The sequence below is a fragment of the Cuculus canorus genome, chromosome Z (genome assembly GCF_017976375.1).
Source record: "Cuculus canorus isolate bCucCan1 chromosome Z, bCucCan1.pri, whole genome shotgun sequence".
Classification (NCBI taxonomy): Eukaryota; Metazoa; Chordata; class Aves; order Cuculiformes; family Cuculidae; genus Cuculus; species Cuculus canorus.
Window position 1 is genome coordinate 38,350,425 of NC_071441.1, and position 22,788 is coordinate 38,373,212.

Genomic DNA, 22,788 nt, shown 5'->3' on the forward strand with positions numbered 1-22,788 from the left:
TGAGCAGGCATCTTCCACTAGATCAGGTTGCTCAGAGCCCTGTCCAACCTGACCTTGAATGTTTCCAGCAATGGGACATCTACCACATCTTTGGGCAGCCTGCTCCTGTGTTTCTCCAGCCTCAGCAAAAAAAATTTCTTAGTAATATCTAGTTTAAACTTCTCCTCTTTTAGTTTAAAACCATTACCCCTTGTCCTGTTGCTAGAGTCCCTGCTAAAAAGTTTTTCTGCATCTTTCTTGTAAGCCCCTCTAAAGTACTGAAAGGCTGTGATAAAGTCTCCTTAGAGTCTTCTTCAGTCTGAACAACCCCAACTCTCTCAGCCTCTCTTCACAAGGGAGGTGTTCCTGACATTTGATCATTTTGGTGGCCCTCCTCTGGATCCACTCCAGCAGTCTTCCCTGCACTGAAGGCTGCAGAGCCAGATGCAGGGCTCCAGGTGTGGTCTCACCAGAGCAGAGCAGAGAGGCAGAATCACCTCCCACCACCTGCCAACCACACTTTTGATTCAGCCCAGGATATGGTTGGCCTTCTGGGCTGCTAGCAGTCGTTGCCAGCTCATGTCCAGCTTCTCATCCACCAGCACCCTCAAGCCCTTCTCTTCAGGGCTGCCCACCATCTCCTCATCCCCCAGCTTGTATAAGTACTGAGGGTTGTCTCAACCCAGGTGCAGGACCTTGCGTTTCACCTTGCTGAACCTTGTGAGGTTTTCACAAGCCCACTTCCCCTCCTTATCAGAGTCCCTCTGGATGGCATCCCATCCCTCAGGAGCATCAACCTCACCAGTCACCTTGGTGTCATCTGTGAACTTGCTGAGGGTGCGCTTGATCCCATCATCTATGTAATTGATGAAGATATTAAACAACACTGGTCCCAGAACAGACCCATAAGGGATACCACTCATCACTGATCGCCATCTGGACATTGAGCTTTGACCACTGCCCTCTGGATGCGGCCATCCAACCCATTTCTTATCCCCCATATTAATGCTGTCTTCTTTTTCAGCCTCTGTTCTGCCAGCTAAAGTGGTTCATTGATACCTCTGACGTGTTAATTTACTTAATGGAACTCAATACACTGCAACTCTCATGGCTGTCCTAGGAATTAGCTAGAGATAGCTCTTCCTGAATTTTAAAAAATAGAAATCAGTCCTTTTGAACTTGAGATTTTTAAATTCAAATCCTCTATGCAAATAGGGACTGTTGTAGCTTTTTCATCATTTAATTCTTCTTTCATTTTTTAATCTTATCAGACCCTTATTTAAGCAATTTTAGGGCTCTGAGGTGCTGAACGCGTTCCAGATACTTAGTCACAAGCATCACCCGTAAGAGTGCTGACGACTTTGAAGGAGGAGGTCTTGAGTTTCCAAATGTGTTTCATTTCTTAAAATGGTGACAGAGGAGGAGGTTATCAGAGAAATCCACTGAAACTTTTTGACATTTGCGGTAGGAATATTTTTAACTTAGCCTTTTGCTTTCAGTATGTTTAAGGGAGGCAGAACAGAGTGTAACTACCGCTGGGCTAGATCCTTTCCTCAGACAGACTATTCAGACACTAGGAAAGAGATGCTACAGCTTCACAGAAATTTATCTGACTTGAGTGGTGTGGATTCACGAATGAGCAGGGGTGGAAATTTTCCCAGTAAGTCTTAGTAGTAACTTTTCCCCTCAACATAAGAATGACAGGTCTTTTTCCTAAACGTAAAAATGAATTACCAGGTGATGGTGGTGTGTTTTGACGAGAAAGTACCTAAGTTTTTAAGCTCATACAGTTATTTCACTCTGATGAACTGGTTTGCCCCTCTCTTTTTACCCACATCATTTACCTTTCCCAGCTTCTGACATGAGAATTTAGCAATCAAAATTAAAGCCTAAGAGAAAAGGAGGGAGGGGTAAGGGGGCGAATGGTGTCTGAGTCTGTATGCTGTCAGGAGGCAGTTGCAGATAGGCAGCCGTAGGGTGGAAGTTCCCCTGACAGACCTCTTCATCTGTTCATCACCTCTGGCTATACAGTACACCCGTTCTCCTTGGGTGGCCTGCCAGGAATGGCAGACAGCAGCCCATACCTTCAGCGCGACCCCAGACTACCAGCCTGGCTAGCTTCACCCTTGCTGCCTCCAGCACAGACTGCCATTCTGCTGTCTCTGTTAGCAGTTGCAGCAGTAACATTTTTAGGCCTTGCGTGCAAAAACCAGCATGTTTCTCAGAAAGTGACTGACATTTTTTTCTGATTAGCAGGCTTTTTTTTCCACTCTCTGATGTCATTTCACTGAATGCCTTCATTTTACACCCTTGAGTAGGCCCTATTTTATCTTCTAGGACTAATCTTACCTTTGTTGATTTCTCAAGGAAAAGGTCTGAGGCCCTGTCCTGAGAAGTCCTAAGTATGCTGTCAGCTTGGGTGCTTCTAACAGTTTACCTGTACTCTGGAAGCTCCGCTAACTCAGTTTTTTGTTGGTGCTTTCACAGTCAATGTAGTTGTGAGGTATTGTGGGAGGGACAGATTGTGGGTATTGCCATGATTGCATTTCTCATACTTCCCCATTCCCAGCCACCAGATATTTGAATTATATTGGTAGTGCAGGAGTAGCTGGTGTGTCAGGTTAGAGATTGAGTCACCCTTTAACAGTTTTTCCATCCCTCACCAATTTTTTTTGTTATGGGGCAGCAAATTTGAATCAATAGAAGAACAATGTTTTCTGTATTTAATTGTGAAAACTGAGAACTATTAACATCCTTGAAAAGCTGTGGAGGTGGGTGAGGGAGAGACTGTGCAATACATACGAAATGTGGTGTTAAGCTCTAGGAATCTATTTAACTACAAATCACAATGCAGAGGATTGTTTAAAAGTATTTTATTTGCAGGATTAGTACATGAACTGTGGGACAGCACAATGGAAAAATCTAGTTTTTCTGTAAAGTGATACCATGATAATAAGCAGATTTGCTCTGTGTTGTTGGATTAGTTTTGAAAATCAGATATGAATAGAATTAACTTTAATGTCTTCTCTAGCATACACTTAAATATTAGTTTTCAGATTTAGCAGTGTTTGAGATGCAAGAATGTTGGGATCTACAAAGGGAACTGATAAGGCTTGAAATATTTGCAGTTCATGGAGGAGGACCACAGCACTTCTGTTAGTTTTACAGCTGTACTGGGAGAGTAAGAATTATTGAGTTAGGCCTCAGTGTTTTTTCTGAATCTCAATAGTTCTTAGCTGATCCTTGATAGAAGATCTTGGTTAGACACTAATAATTATTCAAGTTGTATGGGCGATTCAGCCTTCTCTGGTTTAGCAGCAATAAAGCAAGCAGTTGTATGAACTAAGTCCAACAAACACCTTGCTTGCAACAGCAGCCATTTGTTTTTCTGACAGATTCAATTAATTCTAAAGAGGATCAAAAGGAAATCACTTAATTTTAAAGTCTTGGCTTTGACCTTACATACCTTTCTTTGTGGGTATTTATAAATCATGAAATAGTCATTGGATATTTTCTCTTAAAGATGGCTAAATACTAATTTGGCTTTAAGGACTAGGTAAATTCTGTTCTAGTAGTTATGCCTACAGACAACCAGCAGGGCCGAAACCTTAGCTCAAGCAGGCTGGAAATGCCTAAAGGCAAACACCAAGGAAAAAAACACTTTGTATACCATATATTTATGATGCAAAAGACTAAAAAAATATTTATATAACTAGGTAACTCTGTTATTCTCAGAACAGCCAGAACAATGATCTGGTCTCTTTATTAAACTTCAACAGCTTCAAACCCTTAAAAATCACTCAGTGTGTTAGTACTTCGATTTTCAGAGATAAAGAGACACACATAAAAAAATTACATTATTTAGACAATTTATATTATTTATTTGACACACACATCAAGAATTTTTTAAGCATTTTAAAGATACTGCATATTTTGAGCTGCCAGCTTTTAGGCCAGATTTTTTAACATGAAACCCAGCTATTTATTTTGCAGAAAGGAGGGCCTATTTAGATCAGGTCAGTGACTTCAATTTTGTACCCCAACTTTTGCTCCTTTTTTCTGACTGTTTCAAGCCAAGGGGTTGTTACTTCAGAAGTTACGGGTGGAAGAACTTGATAGTTTATGTGATTACCTTAACATGAAACTGGGCTACTATTCAGATGCCTACTGCTTATTTGGTGGGTAAAATGTAAAGATTTCAAGGGATTTTTTCACCTGTTACTAGCTCAACCATTTTTTTCCCAATATCTCTCCTACTCTTACAACTGTCTTCCAGTCCCATCTGTGCCCAGGCTTTCCTTTTGTGATGACTAGTGCTCCTAAAAATTATGCACTACAAAAAAATGCCATTAATAATAATAATAGATGCTGCACCACATATGTTTATGGAGATTCTCTGGGAATCTCTGTGTGGGAAAGGGTTTGTTGTACGGTTTGAAAGGAGATGGGCGGGCAAGTTGGTATTTTTCATTACGTAATGTTTGCTTTACAAATTAAACCAAATATTCTTGTTCCAATTTAATATGTGGTCTTGTTCTAGTTTAAGCCTCATTTTGGTAGCCTGACTCATTAATCACTTTCTGTCAAACACAAGCATATTATTATGTAGATTTACTGTGTGACGTTGGATTCATTTTGATTCTCCTCTAAAAATAATCCCTGATAAACCCAAAATGTTGGTCTTTCTCGGTAGACTTTTAAGTATATTGAGGGCATAACATTTCACTAAGTGGAACAGTTTCATTAAAATTTACTTAAGCCTTTATTTAATTTCTGATTTAATAGTGTGCTTTAATGTTACTTTGATGCTTAAATTACTCCGATCCCTCGAATGTGAGAACTTCAGTTCTAGTTTCAGGTTTGCTTTTGCTTCCGTCTTCTTTCACTAAGGAAGTCTAAATGCGGCAGAATCTCCTGCAAATAAGTACGATATGTTGGTGCTTTTTTCCACTTAAAAATCATCATCACATTTCCAAGCATGGCTGTGTTAAAATCATCTGAAGTTTATTATTAAAAGAAATTAACAACAATAGGCCTAGCATAATGACAATGTAAAAGTATATCTCCCAGTTTCCTCAGGGAAAGGCTCAAAAGCATCTGATGGGTTGACATGATAAATGGGTGAATGGATGAGAATTGAAAGGAAGTTTTATGCTTTGTAAAGCTGATGCTGTACAAAAAGCTTAGTAACGACATCACTTCTCCTATGATTGATCTCTAGGCAGCAGTTGTGGTGGTATTCAACTTTGCTATGGTTCTGCTGATTTTTCCTGCTATCTTGAGCATGGACCTTTATCGTCGGGAAGACCGGAGACTGGATATATTCTGCTGTTTTACAAGGTGAGAATCTGTGATCGATGTATGAGATGTGCCCTTTTTGTGATCACCAGTCAGTGACACCATTCATTGTTAGGACTAGGAATTCTTCAGTGTAGCGGGGTCCGTTTGTTATTGTTATGATTTCATTGCTAGTGAACAACTTACATTTGCTGCCTTGGTTTTTACCTGACCAAGGGGAAAAGTTAAAATACACCATTTTCTGTCCCTCTTCTCTCTCTCTCATGCACACCCTTTCCCTTCATTAATATGTATGTTCATTCTGACTATTGAAGCACAACTTTTTGAGAGCAAATAAAAGATTCATGCCTCAGGACTATCTGCAAGGATTTTCAGAATGATATGGGGTGCAGCAAGGTGTCCAGTGCTAGAATTGGGTAATCCTGGAAGACTGTACAAAACTCATGGTACTAAGAAGCCTTACTTAAAATTAATCACTATGTGCTGATGATTATGCTTTTTATGCCTTTAAACTTAAGTGTATAAACATAATGTTTAAACTGTAAAAATCACTTCACCTTAGCCGAGTTTTTGGTAAGACTCTGTGGAGTGCAAGATGATCAGTACCATAACACGATAATGCTTCATGAAACTTCTGTTGCGGCTGCAATAGTAATTCAGGATGGTAGTACTCGTTTACTAGCTTAATTTTTGTATTTGCCTGCAGTGAAGAGGATCAGCTACATTTCTACACGTGTACTCTTTACTGTCACAGCCAGGATGTAGAGAATCCACTTTGTATTTTCTCAGCCTTCTACACCCACCTGGGAGCTGACACAGTTTGACATTCTGGTTTGACATTTTGGTTTTAATGTCGAAGACAGAAAGCACTTTTCTTAATTTAGTTTTGAGGGATTGGTTAGAACAGGGAGTCCCAAAGCCAGGAGTCCTACTTCCTATTTCAGCATCAGTTGTAGTTTCAGTGGATGGCTTAATGTGCTTGAATTTTGGAGCCCTGCTTCTCAGAACTACAGGTCAATCAGACCTTCCATTTGTTCCCTCATCTAAAGTTGCACCAAATGTGTATCTGAATTGAGGGCCATTTACATATGAAGAAAGGCAGTTGATAAGAGCTTGCTTTATTTAGGTAGGTCACGTTCTGAATTCCTCTTTTTTTTTGTAGAATATGTCAACTTGGTGAAAAATATCTGGTACTGTTTTCTGTCATCAATTTGTCATTTCTTATTTACAGGGAGAGGTTTAGCTGTGATAATTTTTTTTTTTTTTATAAACTTGATATCTGTTAGGATCTTGTGTAGACTAAAATAAAAGAAATGCTTCAACTGCTTCTGTAATTTTGCCTCTCATGTTGCCCGTCCTTCCTGAGATTTAATCCTTGCATGTGTTTACTTAATTTTTAAAACGTTCAGTCAGCAAGTGGTTTCAACCTGCCTCCCAAATGTCTGAGATCTTATCCAGAAGGCCCAACTATTATTTAAGTTACTTTACCAGTTCTAAACAGAAGAACTCGGTATGTCATGTGTTTACATTTTGATCTTAAATAGCTTCATTCTCAGCTTGGGCACGTAGATGCAAACTTACACACATATTGTGCACTCAGACTGCATGCAACTACCTGGATATTGACCTGACTAGTATGTGTGATTAATGGAGTAGTGTGGGTAGATGTCAACATCTTTAGACAGATGCTGATTCCTTCTTTACTGAGCACAGGAGATGTGCACACATTCTCAGATGCTTGCACTTCGAACCATGTCTAAGTGGTTCCTAGAGGTGCAGAATAAAATTCCCGTCAAAGTGTTACACTTGATTAATATAAACTGTCTAATAGTCGTAGAAGCAGTCTCAGATGGAAGCAGGTTATCCTATCTAGTCTGATTAAAATGGAGTTCTAGCTAAATGTGAACAGATGTTTTTCTTTTGTCTTGCAGTCCGTGTGTCACTAGAGTGATTCAGATTGAGCCTCAAGCATATGCGGAAAATGACAATACTTGCTACAGTCCACCACCACCTTACAGCAGTCACAGTTTTGCACATGAAACTCAAATAACAATGCAGTCTACAGTGCAGTTACGCACAGAATACGATCCTCATACGCAGGTGTACTACACCACAGCGGAGCCTCGCTCAGAAATATCTGTGCAGCCAGTGACAGTGACACAAGATAACCTTAGCTGCCAGAGTCCAGAAAGCACAAGCTCAACAAGAGATTTGCTTTCCCAGTTCTCAGACTCCAGTATGCATTGCCTTGAGCCACCCTGTACAAAGTGGACACTCTCATCTTTTGCAGAGAAGCATTATGCTCCGTTCCTCCTAAAACCAAAAGCTAAGGTAATTAGGGAACTATTTACCTGTTTTTTTGGAAAGACTTCTCCCTTGCACTGTAATAAAATTATCCTGGCAATGGCATTAAATATGAAGAATAAATAAAATTCTTTTGGAATAACAATTCTTAATAATTATACAGCTAATTTCATACTTCAAAGGTTTTATCTTGCAAGTGTTACACAGATATACTTTTCAAATATAAGTTACAAGTGAGGATTTCGGTGAATTTTCAGTAACATAAGCTTGTGATTGTTGAAAGTAAAGACACTTGTAAACTTTATCACAATATGAATTTCTCATCCATCATAGAAAGCCTCAAATAAAACACAAATTAGCTCAGCCTTCTAGAGTGTGTGTTTGTATGGGAAAAAAAATTAAAAAAAAATGTTTAAAACAGACTGAGGGGTGTTAATTTTGAACCTAGCTTTGTAGTGTGCCTTTAGGAATTGTACTTACTTTTGAAACCTAAACCCAAATGCATTTCTGTTTTCTTTTGCAGATTGTAGTTATTTTTCTTTTTCTGGGCTTACTTGGGCTCAGCCTTTATGGAACTACCCTGGTGAGAGATGGACTAGATCTCACAGACATTGTACCACGGGAAACACGGGAATATGACTTCATTGCCGCACAGTTCAAGTACTTCTCATTCTACAACATGTATATTGTGACACAAAAGGCAGACTATCCAAATGTCCAGCGCTTACTTTATGAGCTTCACAGAAGTTTCAGCAATGTGACATACGTTTTGTTGGAAGAGGATCGGCAGCTTCCCAAAATGTGGTTGCACTACTTTCGAGACTGGCTGCAAGGTAGGAAAGAACTGCGTGAACTTTTCTAATTCTGCAAGAGTAACAACTTGTTTACACCAGTAATGCTCCCCTCTTCGAAAAAGTTCACATGGTTAGAGACTGTGAGCAGGAGGGAGAATGCCTGCGTTCTGATCCAAACTTGTGGGTTGACTCAGCTTCTCTTAAGGTCGCTTACATTCTTTGTAGCTAAATTTACTCCCCAGTAAGACAGTTTCGAAGCTTTAAGAGATTATATCCTTGAGAGGCCATCTTATGCCATTAATTTCTAAGCATCTAATGAGGAGTTTTCTTCTTTATAATTAATGGTCAAATATGGCTCACTGTCTTGGAAAAATAGATGTATGCTGAGTGTTTTGAGAACAGTAAGTGAGAAGTGCCCATCCAATAATGTATTTTGGCATAGGCTTAAATTTCAGCACAAGTGATCACATTGGCTTCAGTTGGGACTGCTAGGATGAAGAAAATTAAGTGTGGTTTATGCTTTTTATTGGATTCGGAACTTGCTATACATTCTAGATTTCCAGTCAAGTATCCTCACTCTTTCTATTGTTCCATTTTTTCTGTACTGAATTGTAATGGGGCAGGGGAAGACAAGAGAACGCAAGGCCTTTCAGGTACTGTGATAATAATTATATTGAGGTCAGCTTATTAAAGGTATTAAAGAGACTATAACTAAAAATGTTGAGACAAATAACTATTTTTATATTTAAAATAATAGTACAGTAACATCTCAGCAAATTTAGCAGCTCTCTGCTTTGAGAAAACACATTCTGGACTGGAGTGCTTCTGTCCTAACTCTGTCTTTCTGTTAGGAAATTTCCAGGAAGCTTTTGCCAACAGAAAAATTAATTGTGCTGACCTACTGAGACTGTAAATTTTAACCTTAACTGTGTACAGGTGACTGGTGCAGCCGGTCATTCTTAGAGAACTTGTAGGTCCTATAACCACCAGTATTTGGGATATCTTATTTGTTCTGAAAATATGTTGAGCAATATTAGGAAAGTGGATGCATTTAAGTGACATATCCAAACAAAATTATCCTGTTTCCTCTATGTTTTATGCACTGATAAATCATGCAAAGCAGTATTTTCAGCTATTAGGTTTTTTTTTTTTTAATGTTTTTTTAATATATTGGATCCATTCATTACAGTCTACTTACTGGAAGTTTCACTTGAAATATTTTGCTCACATAAGCATATTGAGCTGTAAGGGAAGGTATTACTGGCAGGAAGAAAGTTCAACATAGCTTAAATGTTTTGCTGGAATAGAACTTACTATACTTTCTAAATTTCTAAGCAAGCATCTTTTTACATGCTTTTCCAAATTCTCTGGTACTTCTGCTGTGTTTTTTTCTCTTTTGTGGGTATTTTTTTGTTGTTGTTCCAAAAGAGTAGGAAAAACTGTGTCTGATGTCCCACCCTCTGCCCTTCCTCAAAGCTGTGAAGGAGATGGAAATCTGAGATCATGTTCTGAACCTACAAGTACTAGTGCTGAGCTTCACCACAGTCTGCCAACGATAAAGTCAGGAAGAGGTGTTCTCCTCCCTCACCGACTTCTTAGAGTGAAATGGTGGGGTCTAGCCCACTTGGTGTTTTTCCCAGGGGTGCTTGAATTCCCATTCACCCTCTCTGAGGCCCGCCACATACTGTCCCAAGCCCTTCCACTTTGACTGCCTCCCTGTTCTCTTTGTGCTAAGGACTGTTTGTGCGGACCTGACCTAGTGCCAAGGACCTGCATATTATTGCCCATAGTTAAATTTCCCATTCCAGCCTACATTAGCCTGCCTATCCTTCTCCCCTGCTCTCTGCTTTTCTTCGACTGGAGGAGCTCTGAGCATTCCTGGTACCCTACATATACTGATGGGCTGTGTGGAGCTAAAATGCGGCACTAGAACAGTTGGGGCCGCTCCCTGGGAGCAGTTCCTTGTGGGTGGTCCAAGGGGACCTGCCAGCCCTGTGCAGAAAGGCACGTTGCTTGGCTTGTCAATCCACCCAAAGCTTTAGAATTAATCATTATGATTACCAATTAGCATTTAGGACTGTGTCCTTAGGGTTCCTGCCCACCTTCCCCAGAAGGGGCGCAATTAATACATTGTAATTGTAATACTTTGTAAAGACACAAGGTTGTTTCTGCAGAGTGTGATACTGCAGCCACAAAGCTATAAATGACAAGGATGATATTGAGATGTATCAATAGAAGGAAGTTACATTTTAAAGTGGTTCAGGGCTTAGGTGTAACAAAAAGAAACTGAACTGTTACACTAAAAGCAGCCCCTGGTATTGTAGTTAAGGAATTATCTCAAAGCGCAGACAGTAATAGTACCTGATCCTGACCAACTAGGGCTTATGCTGAGGGAGGAAAAAGAAAGAGGGAAAGTGAAAACAGAATTTATAAACAAAGTACAGTTTTGGACTGGATTCAGGGGTAGTCCTCTGTGAGATGGGAATGGTTCTACTGGTGCGTTTCTACGCTCTGGAGGAACAGGATGACAAAAGTAGGGGCAACTTTGAACTTCATGGCTAATTCCTGCCGACTTGACTGGGAATTCAGTGCTAGAGATTAATGGCTCAAGGTGGCCTTCTGACATGCACACATTTGTCTAGCGGAATGAGGAAAGCAACAGCATGTGAACAAAAGCATTATTTATCAAGAAAGTGTCTTTAGTCCTAGACGTACATTTTTCCTCGTTTACTAGCTGCGGAGAGCCTCCAGCCTAATGCACTTCTTTATTCAGAGATTCCCTTGCATTTTGCTTTCTATTATCGAGTTAGCATATTTTCCGTTACTGAAAATGCAACAGAAGAAGAGCTAATCCTAATAATTAATTTAAACTGGAAATGTTAATAGTATTTTTGTAAGTGATTGAATGTAAATGAGGTAGTTTGAATTCCCCGGTTGCTTGTAATTAGGCTTCGTTTTGCAAAGGATAATCTTAACTGGTGTTTCATAGTGTCAGCTGTTCACGAGTCAGTATGAATTCTTTCCTTGGCCCCAGTCCTGCATCCCACGTAATTTTGGAGGATTTCACTTTCTTCTGAGGCTTTAAGCAAAAGCGATTACTGACATGAAAAAATCCCATATATAAGATTTTTAAAAATTCCCATAATTTTTGTAATTTTTCTGCAGAAAGCAGTTGACAAGTTACTTTTATCTTTCCAGAAGCGTTTCATAGATCTCATCTATAAAAAACTAAGTGTATTTTAAAATCATTGGTATGAACAGTTTGTAAGTATATATGGAAGTACTATTTGCTTTGAAAGCAGCAACATTGCTATTGATTTCAAAGAATTATGGGAAATTTTAATTATTGACATGTTGAAATTATTTAGAAATAAAGCACAATTGATAGTGGTTTCTTGGTATCCTTTCCACAGACTTTCAGTTTCAGCAAGTCAGTAATAAAATAACCTAGAGCATACAGTGGTTAAGCCAGCTGAGAGATGAAGATAGAAAAGGGAGCAGATTTTGAGGGATGACCAAACGTGTGAGAACACGAAAGGGGGTGAGACATGAGAAAGATGCCCTTTTTTGATGTACCTTGCAGCCACAAATTGGTAATGTCACATGCTAGTGGACATATTTGTTACTGTGTGTCTGTGGAGCCCCCAAAAGGGGGTGATTATTAGTCTGACAGCTGTATTTCCACAGCTGCTGCTGCTGCTGCTGAAGGGAGACATTTTTACTGTACGTTAGGCTGTGCTTTGGTGGTCACCTTCTTTCCCACGTGCTTTTTCAACAGCATCTTAACCTCCCAATGCAATCTTTCACATGACTGGTACAATAGTGCAGATGCTCTCACCTGGCCACTTTCTGAGAGACTTAATGTAGAGCTGAATTTGGCACAGGAGGGAGAGATTGGTGTCTTTGCACATCTTGAACAATGTTTTCTCCCTCTCTGAGGGCACCAGCAAACAATGCTTTGGTGATGCCAGAAAACCTGATGTCGGATTGTCCTCCTCCTGGGAAGGTGCTGAGGGTTGTGTGCAGAGATCTGGCAGGTGTCTTTCATTGCTTTATTCTCAGCCTGTTAGCTTCGCTAGTGGGTGTGATCTGGTGAGACAACAGGGAAAGCAGTTTTCTAAGCGGGCGGCGGGGGGGGGGCATGAGTTTGGAAATGGGAATGGATGCTTCAGTCAACTCAGAGGAAGTGTCGGCTCGGTGCGTTTTCTCTTCCAGCACTCTTATCTCTGAACAGCTGTAGCTAACCTATATGATCTGTAATGACAGTTTTCATTACAGTTCCTCAGCACAGCTGTGAGGTACATTGGTGATTTCCTCTACTGCACTCCTTCGGTCTTTTCCTTCTCTTCCCTGGACATGCGGTTTGTCATCTGCTTGCACAGAGCCTCCTTATACTGGGCTGTGGCTTCCTGTACTAAATCTGATCCAAATTTGTGCTGTGAGGTATTCCCTCCCCCTTGAAGGGTGGCAAAGAGGAAAATAACAGTTGAGAGTGAATAGGTGTTGGCTGTGATCTTTACATGTGCTGGCAGCAGATCCCACGACTTGTATTAGCTGCACAAGTTGAACAGATGGAACAAATTGACAAAATCGTGTTCACTCACGCTGTGCTCGGAGAGCAGCTGAGTTGCTGTTTGAAGTTGAAAGTTTGAGTGTGTTTTTTTTCCCCCATGTAGTGGAATTTCTGGTTATATTGTAGAAGCTATTGCCTCAGTGCTCTGCAGTAGCCCAAAACACTTAATGAGAGTGGTGTGTGTCCTCTTCGGTGGCTCAGTGCACTCAGCCAGGGTTTTGGTGAGGCAGAGGGGAGTATGAATAGAGTTTTCCTTCTAGATAATGGACTAATTTCCTCCTTTGGTTTTAACTTTACAGTGGGTGTTGAAGTTTAATCAGGGCTGAATTTGGACATTTTCTGTTCTGGCACCATCCAGGTCAGGGCAAGACTTCAGTCTGGTTTTGAGGAGGGTGTGTATGAAAGAGGTCATAAATGCAAATTAGACAGTCTTAACTCTTTCCTATGAACTTCTTCAAGCAGAGCACTAGGTTGCTTTCAAAGGCTGTGTGAAGGATGTGGGACCAGAGGGTCCTAATCCCATCCAAGATCTCTTTGCCTTGAGGGATAGCTGGTTTGCACCAGTGCACATGACATCTCAGCTTTGCTGGTCTGTACAACATGGGAAGACTCTTCAGGCTTCTCCCTGACACCTTCTTGCTTCCTCTGCCTTTCTTTGGGCAAAATACCGCATATGCAACTGGTACTTTACCCTTCACACACTGACAGTGAATGAGGATCCCCAAATATGTAAGGCAGCAGCTGGATAATTTTCTTCCCGATTTAGCTAAGATAAAGAGTCATTATTTCTTCTTCCTTCTGAAATTTTTTTCCAAGAGCGATTGCTTACCTGCATGTTCTGTCTTCCCCATACCTCCCTTAACTTTTCAGGACTTCAGGATGCATTTGACAGTGACTGGGAAGCGGGGAAGATCACTTACAACAATTATAAAAATGGATCTGATGATGCTGTTTTGGCTTACAAACTCTTGGTACAAACAGGCAACAGAGCAAAACCCATTGACGTCAGCCAGGTACTGTATCATAGTCCATACTGGTATATACAGGAATACACAAGTCATCAGGACTGGGGAGAGGTGGTATTTTTTTGTCTTGATGAATTGAATGCTTGAGTTACACCTTAATAGCATGGTTTCGCTGACTTTGCTGAAGCCACCTGTCAGTTGCAGTCTGGCCTGTGTTGTGAAGTGTTCAGAGTCAACATTGGGAATGCCTACCCTTGCCTGTCACTGATTGGTGTGTGTTCAGTGCTGCTCTTGCTTCAGAGACACTCAGTTTCCACTGAAATTAGTGTTAAAAATGCTTTGCTGCATGCATAGATGTCCTGTGCCAGAAAGAGCCAACATCAGCCTTGTTTCCCCAAGTGACATGATTTCTCAGTTGAGTCAAACTGCCTTAAAGAGTTGATCAGTTTTCTGCTGGGGCATTTGCAATTATTTAGTTACTTCCTATCAATGTATGCAAAGCATAACATTTTAAAGAAGTGTTGATGAATGATAGTGGAAGAGGACTGACATTGTTACATGTCATGTTCTTCGACCATCATTGCTAGATACAGCTATACTCTTGTAGAACTAACAATAGCAGTTGTTGGAGCTGCCTAAATAAAATGTCTAAGGTTCTTTTGCAAGGTTATCAAAGCATATGACTGCATTTGCTGTAGCCATTGGTAGGTGGAAAAGCATTAGGTTTGACTCCTTAAGCTAAAATTAGATTTAAGACTTCTTAAGAAGAAATTCTGCAATAACCTAACTTCTCCTTTATTAGAGTCTTCATTGACTTGCTGTGCTTTCACGCAGAAAAATAGTCTTTCTAATGAGCTTCTTGGCAGATCTGCTTGTTGTCTTGTTTTTTTTCCTGGCATTAAAGGTGACAGGTTTACAGAGTAAGTTGTTTGGAGTTACTATGGTGTGTAAAATACACTTTGTACAGCAACATGCAGCATGCTGTCAGGTCTGAATGAAGCCTCAGATATGAATTAAGCAAAGAAAGGGAGTTGAGGAGAAAACCTTCAGTGGTATTTTATTCAGCAGAGTGTACCAGGTACGCTGTGGAACAAATGTGATTGGACTGCTGCTGCTGATATAATTTCCTGTGCCTGGGAGGGAGAAAAGTGTGTTGCACCCACAGGGGCTGAGTGCTGTACTGTGCAGTTCCAGAGACAGCTTGAAGACATACAGTTGTTGCATATCCTGCGGACTAATTGAATCCAGACCCTTGGAATCCAGCTTCTATTTTTTTTTTAACTGCTGTCACTGTTGTTTTTCATTTCATTAAAAAGACCTGAAAGTGGAGTCGAGCCAGAATTTTAAATAAACAAAACAAAAAATCCCAGTAATACTTTTCACCCACAGAGTCCTCTGTCAGAGCTCTAGCTGTGCAAGATTTGGCTACAGGACCCTAGAAGTGTACCACTGCTGTTTACCCCGCAGATGCATTTGCCCACAGTGACCCAAATAACACAAGGCACTCGTCTGCTTTCTTGACGCTGGGCATTTTCTGAATTCATAGGTCATAGGAGGCAAGTGTTAGCAAAATTTATACAGATGTTGTTTTATTTTTATAGCTCTCCTCCATTTACTGGGTGGCATTTCCTTCAGTGTTAACAACAGAGGTTAACTGCACACAGACGTGTATAGGGACTCTTGCCAGATTTTTCTTCCCCTTTCTTTAAATATGTTTCTGCAGCTTGGTTGTTTTTCACTCTTGGCTGCAGGCTTTCAGCATTTCAATTTAATTGGTTCAGTCTATTCTGGAACCGTCTGCTGATCTATTGTAAATATCAGATGAGTACTAATTTATGAATAACCATGTTCTACTGTCACTGTAGTTTTTAAGGTTTTTTTTCATCATCAGACATAAGTCACTTCAAGTGAAGAGTCATACTCTTTTGCTTTTCCCCTCCTATATGTGTGTTGCACCTCCTGGTCATCTACTGAAAGCTTTACAGCAAAAGCCCCGAAAGCAAAACTCTTTCTGAAAGACACTTAATTTTTTCCATTTTGCAGTTGACTAAACAGCGTCTGGTGGATGCGGATGGAATCATTAACCCAAATGCTTTCTACATCTACCTGACAGCCTGGGTTAGCAATGACCCTGTGGCCTATGCTGCCTCGCAAGCCAACATCCGGCCTCACCGGCCAGAGTGGGTCCACGACAAAGCGGACTACATGCCAGAAACAAGGCTAAGAAGTGAGTAACGATTTATCTTAGTGTCTTACAGTTTGTATAAGTGCCCCTGCTCCTTCCTCCAAGAACCAGTAACTCTGTAGTAGGCTAATTCTGCACAGGACTGAAGCGTAAACAGGACAATATATTGTGTTACTCTCTCGTCTTAGGAGACCCATGCACCATTGTAAAGGTGGCACCACTGCAGGGTTTTATCATGTTGAAAGATGGGATTTATAACAGTTTAAAGCTCTGAAAACTTACAATAAACTTTGCTTTTCAGTTATACTTGATAGCTCTGTCTGTGAGAGAAACCTGGATGTTGCATGAAATTCCTACCTACGTCATTATGAAATTTCATTGATGAGACTATATCATGTTTATCCTTAATACCTGTGGGATTTTTATCAAGGTGGTTCATATTCTAAGCTACTACGCTGATACGGTACAAGAGCTACCTAGGTAGAGGAGCAGTCCCATTCTGTACCTTTCACTGTTTTCTTGAGCATCAAGGCCAACTTATATTGCTTTGCTTCAGCTTTCAATTTATTGGGAGACTTGTTAGTTGAACACCAGTGGGGAGGAGGAGAGGGTATATAGGGGAGGAGTAATGTGCTTCATGATGTGATTGCATAACCAGCTAGCCGTGCTTCGGTATATCCAAACCCTAGAGCTTTGTGGCTGTCAGCCAAGTTTTGTCTTAATGAAAATTTATGGATGAGATTATAGTAGGGCAAATCATGTTTAGCAAGTCAACTGAATGACCCTGCAGTGTCTACAACACACAACGGCAGTAACAAAATGTTTGTTGTGGAAGTGGGTGTTTTTTTTTTTTTTCTTGTCATACAGTAGACTTGGCATTATGCTCAAAAAGAATTATGGAGAGTGTTGGTTTGTCAGATTATTAAAGGATAATAAGTTATGTATTTCCCCAGTAAGCCATTACTTTTATATTAGTGTTTTTCCCCCAGTCATTTGCGTCAATAACAGAGTGTGGGTTTCTGAATCTGACTTTCAAAATACTCCCTGGAAATCTTGAAAAAAACTAGCCTGACTGAGCATAATTTTTCTCTAGTTTGTGTCAGTGGACCTCAATTGATCTCAGGGAAATGGCCTTTGATTTCAAATGAACTCACTTGTGTAAAAGAAGAGCATTTGGATAGAGTGTTTAAGATGATGTGATCTACTTTATGTGAAAACTAGGAATTTTTGGCCAGATACTCAGTAGGAAACACTATAGCACTGATGAATGTTAAAGACATGTACTGACCTATATCTGTTGAATTATATAGAATTGTTTGGGGAATTCATGTAGATTGTGTTGATCCCATTGCTTTGCATGATAAAATACAGGAATCAGCTTTCAATTGGACAATTGTTGGGGAGTTTTTAAAATGTCAGTTGTTCCAAAGAAATAAAATTTAAATTCAGCACCCTTAAGCATTTTGTTGTGGAGAATAGTGTTCTGTTAATCATACTGTCTATATATCTTTTTTCAAAACACATGTTTTAACACTGCTGTCCTTTTCCTAGTTCCAGGAGCTGAGCCTATAGAGTATGCTCAGTTTCCTTTCTACCTCAACGGATTACGTGAAACTTCTGACTTTGTGGAGGCTATTGAGAAAGTGAGAGCCATCTGTAGTAACTACACAAGCCTGGGGATTGCCAGCTACCCAAACGGTTACCCGTTTCTGTTTTGGGAGCAGTACATTGGGCTTCGTCACTGGCTCCTCTTATCCATTAGCGTGGTTTTGGCTTGCACGTTTCTGGTGTGTGCCCTCTTCCTCCTAAACCCCTGGACGGCTGGGATCATTGTAAGTTTATTATAAGGGTCTTTGTTGAAGTCAAATTCCTTTCAGCATAGCTCTTGCTGTAGTCGGGAAGGTTTTGTTTATGTCTGGGCCTCTGGTGGAGTATGTATATTGCATCATTCATTATATATTTATTCAACTTGAGGGGGTAGGGTTCATGCTAAAGGTACAAACCTTAATAACCTTAATCCTTTGGCCACCTTTTTTGTGGCTTGAAAGGTTTCTTAGAAAGGCACATAAACTTTTGCCCTTGCTCAGATGCATGCTAACATGAGAAATAAAGACACAGTGGAAAATTAAGAGCTTTGTTAAATATTTGAGTTATTTCTAATTATTTATTCCTTCTCCTTTTTATCAGACATGGTTAGTTTCAAGGCAGCTGCTTGTAACTGACTTACCTTTAAATTTTCCCACTGATTTCTGAGTGCAGTCTTTCTGGAAAAACTGAAATGGTTAGGTTGTACTGTGTACACTGTGGAAACACTGTAACTGAGCTATTGAGGAGAAAGAGCCCTAAAATTATAAACTGAAGAGAATACTCCTCCATACTTTCTGTAAGCCACCGTAAGCCTCTCAGTAAACATTCAAGTTAAATTGAATGATGATGTCCCTATGTTTAAATTCCATAAACTATCACATGGTTTATAAAATGCCAGAAGTAGAAAAGCATAAAACAGTTACTAGTTTTTGTAATGTACATTTATACGACAGGTATGTTAAAACATAAATGTTTAGTCTAGAATATTTTTCATAGCACTTAATCAAGCAATTTATGTTATTACCCTTGATTCATTAGCTTATAAAATCATTTATTGTAGTGCATACTTTTTTCCTTTGGAAAAGGCATTTATTTTCAGAGTCCACCATTACTTTTATGTCTCTTTTTTTCCTGCTTGGCTTTAGCAACTTCTAAAGTTGATTCTACAGATTTCCTCCCCTCCCTTTTCCTCACTTTTTTTTTTTTACAAGGTAGATGAAAGAAATATAAAAGCTTTCTCTTAGATTCGACTGTTCATTTTGTCCGTGTTAAATCCCTCCAAGTATCTTAAAAGTTCAGAGCCCCTCTGTAATCCGAGACTCATCGGCTGATTATGGCATTCACTTTCTTCTGGGCTTTAAACCTACTTAAAAGTCATCCTCACGTATATTTGCAGTTCTACAGAAAGAATACAAATATAGGTAGTTAAAAGTTACTTTTTCTGGAAGGATTGTCTGAGAAACAGGTGAAAAATAGAAAATGTGTGTTTTGAGGGGGAATCCATGATAACGAAGAATGAATTGTTTTTCAGATCAGTGATAGATTGTAACTGATGCAAAAATGATGTTTGGTCTCTTAACTGGTCCTTAGGAGTATAATTTAAACTGACTCTTGAGCAAGTTATTGTCATTGAGCACAACAAAACAAGGAAAATATGTTTGTCTGTGGGAACATAGGATGACTTTGGGGCATGTGTTTTATAGTCACCATGTTGTTTTGAAATATCTTTCTCTTCGTGTGTGGGGTATAAGACATTGCTAACACCTGTTTGTAATTATCTAGGTGGTGGTGCTGGCTCTGATGACTGTGGAGCTGTTTGGCATGATGGGTCTAATTGGAATAAAGCTGAGTGCAGTGCCTGTGGTTATCCTGATTGCTTCTGTTGGTATCGGTGTGGAATTCACTGTTCACGTTGCTTTGGTACGTAAAATCGGGAAGCGTTTTCAAAACATTTTAAAATAAAATGATGGCAACGTTAAGATCACAAATCCTTACTTAGTCTCTTAAGTCAGTGACGTTGTTCTCAAAACGAATAGGTCACAAATAGTTTTGTGTGCCATTCAGTTTGTCTGGATAGAGTGGGGCTGATCCTATTGAGTCATTCTCCCAGATGCAAAGGTATAGACAAAGCAGAGCTCTTATTGCACCTTACTTCAGCCCAGACTCTCAGAGTACTTGTCAGCAACCTCACTACTGTTGTCTCAGTCCTGTGTGACTGTTTCCTCGTGCACATAGATTCTGTACCTTGTGGAAGGGAAACCTTCAAAGTTATTTTTCCAAATCTTGTGTATCATTTGATATCTCTGGACCACTAAAGTTTGGAAGTATCTGGATCAATTTTCCACTTGAAAAATTGGCATGGTCTTTCCAGAATTCCATCAGCTATTAACAGTGGGCACAAACGTGCAGTCTGCGGGAAAATAGTTTTCTGATGTGATGAGGAGGAGCAAAGAGTGAGGGGGAAAGTATGTTTTGTATAAAGATTTTCAACATTTTCAAGGTTAAGTGTCCAAATCTAGAGTGCATCTACTCACCCAGTTGAGTCAGCCTGATAAGCAAATCATAGAAGTGACAGTTCACTTGCAAGGTGGCAATTTTGGGTGTTCAAGGTACACGAAACTCATCTTGCTTTATTTGGTTACAAAGAATAAAGTAAAGGGGTATGGTTGGGTGGTCAATATAATACAATTTCAGAAAGGAGGTACTTGTAGTCTGCTGTAATCTCTAGTATATTGGTACTGTGTCAATTCAAAAAGAAGTGAAGAGGAGGGACTGTAAAATGCTGATGAGATTGGACAGGAATGCAATGAGTCTTTTAGACTCAAAGGACGAACTGGTAGACTGCTAAAAGGATCTGGTGACAGTGAAAAAGAAGAGAACTAATGGGCACTTTAGCACACTGGATGTGGCCAAATATTGGGAACATGTTGTAAATGATGTACAGAGTTGGGGCACATAAAGTGATAGGATGGAAAGTGTAGAAGAAGAAGAAAGAAATGACATTTCCTTAGAATTGAAGATTTAAAGCAAGAAAACTAGAATACAAAAAGACAAAACACTTAATTGTTTCTGAATGGGAAGAAACTAATTTAGTTTACAGGAATTCATATGTAAGAGTTGCCTGTGAATGAAGGTAAAATGGCAAAAAAAATGAAAATGCCTTCTTTTCACATTGACGCTGGAGTCAAAAACTTTCAAACATAGACTTTAAATGAAAGAATGCCCAGTAGATTTCAGATGATAGCAGCAGTACTGACATTCTCAGAACTTCCCACATAGGAACAGTTAAACCAGTGTTGCATAAACATAAAAAAAAGCAATGCTGGAACTGCTGATACAGAAATTAATTGGAACTTGTGTAAGAATGATTCACAATCCACTTACAGTTCGATTTTCTGATATCACTTGCAAGTTATGACCTCCGGGGTTGTTTTAATTCTGCTAAGAAATTTTAAATCAATAGTAGACTCTTGCATTATGCATCCTTTAATTACATGTACAAATACACATATGTTTATATAACTTGGTAATGCATTCGTGGATCAGATCCTATAGCTCCCATTCATTTGTCATCTCACTGACAGCTGCCTTTGCCCTGAGTGGGATTCTTCATCCATTTATGTATATGGGAATGTAAGATGTCGTGGATACATTAATTTTCCGTAAGCCACTTTTATTCCAGTACTAAAGATTATTAATACATGGTTTGGCTACATATGGAAGTGAGGGCTGGGAATCTCACTCCACATGTACATATTTTTGGTCTGCTTGTCCCACAAAATAGCTTTTCCATGTGTTGACTGATTTTACCCCAGATTTTTCAGATACATGAAAATAAGCTGCTAGAGAAGAGAGACTTAAATTCCAGGACCAAGAGGAAGATGGCTGGTTGAACTCAAATCTTAATATGCAGTAGAGAATTTGGTGAAGAGAGAGCCCTTCTTCACAGGAAGATCAGCTAGCTCCTTGTCTTCTTAAACCACTAAGTCATACACAAAGAAGACAAATTCATATGAAACAACAGCATTTGAGTGGTTTTGATACAGCTTGTTCACTAAGGAGTTGGAAAGAGAAAGACATTTCAGCACTATTCCTAAGGCAATTTTATATGTATAGGCCTGCTAGCTTTGAAGTAGTGTAAGTTGCAAAAGCATTTATTTAGAGTGAAATAGAAGCGTTTAGAAATAAAAAAAAAAGGCAGCATATAATCTGGTGTTACTTCATTCTGGTCCTGTTGAGTACGCTGAGAGCTTTTCATCAATTGGGTGCCTAACTGTGTGTAACACCCAGTGGTCTGGAGCCTTGGAGTAGTAATAAGAAGTGGCCTGTACCAGTGGTCACTTCCATGTAAAGGAACAGAAAGATCTGGTGTACCAATAAATACTGCTGTGTGTGTCACCGTGTACCTGAACTGAAGCTACCAGTCCTTGGTCTGAGTCAGGTGCATGGGAAAGCCTGCATCAGCATTGGCTGTTCCTACAGCAAACTTCCCATGATAGTCATGGAAGCTGTGGCCCCACAACAGTGAGAAGAGTAGCCCTGTAATTTTGACTTCTGAAGTGCTGTCACTGTGAAATGAGTTCTTTGCAGGTGAAATAAGCAAAGCCAGAGACGAAAGCCTACTGATGCAAGCAGGCATTGTTTCCAAAATTACTATTATGGCCTGCCGCTGTAATCAGGGATTACTCTCATAGTGTGACTTCATCAGCTGCTGTGTGGTATGACTGCAGGATCAGGCTGCCTCCTGAAGGCTGACTGGCTGTAAAGACACTCGATAACTGTAGATATAAGTAATAAACTGGTGGAAAACTGTGCATGCTATAAGAGAGGCTATTTGGAAGGTTGTATGCATCTGTCTAATGGAATGGATTTTGTTATTTTATAGGCATTTTTAACTGCCATAGGAGACAGGAACCATAGGGCTGTCCTTGCACTGGAACACATGTTTGCACCAGTGCTGGATGGGGCTGTGTCCACTCTACTTGGAGTGTTAATGCTCGCAGGATCAGAGTTTGATTTTATTGTCAGGTAAGGCATTTGTATGTGTCTTGACTTTCTTTTTAAAGTAAAAATAAGTTTGCTTTTAATTTTCAGTCACTTCAA

The 22,788-nt window shown here is 39.8% G+C and overlaps 1 protein-coding gene across 2 annotated transcripts in view; it reads left to right on the plus strand.

Moving 5' to 3' along the window:
- Positions 1 to 22,788, plus strand: part of PTCH1 (patched 1) — a 67,747-nt gene that overhangs the window by 34,014 nt on the left and 10,945 nt on the right. For both annotated transcript variants that reach the window (XR_008447820.1, XM_054054513.1), the window contains exons 13-20: positions 5,201 to 5,319; positions 7,209 to 7,608; positions 8,105 to 8,414; positions 13,819 to 13,961; positions 15,957 to 16,140; positions 17,650 to 17,930; positions 19,468 to 19,605; positions 22,571 to 22,713. Coding sequence is in view for 1 of the 2 variants with exons in the window: in XM_054054513.1 (XP_053910488.1) it covers positions 5,201 to 5,319; positions 7,209 to 7,608; positions 8,105 to 8,414; positions 13,819 to 13,961; positions 15,957 to 16,140; positions 17,650 to 17,930; positions 19,468 to 19,605; positions 22,571 to 22,713 (1,718 nt within the window). In the remaining variant the exon portion in view is untranslated. The remainder of the gene's footprint in view (positions 1 to 5,200; positions 5,320 to 7,208; positions 7,609 to 8,104; positions 8,415 to 13,818; positions 13,962 to 15,956; positions 16,141 to 17,649; positions 17,931 to 19,467; positions 19,606 to 22,570; positions 22,714 to 22,788) is intronic.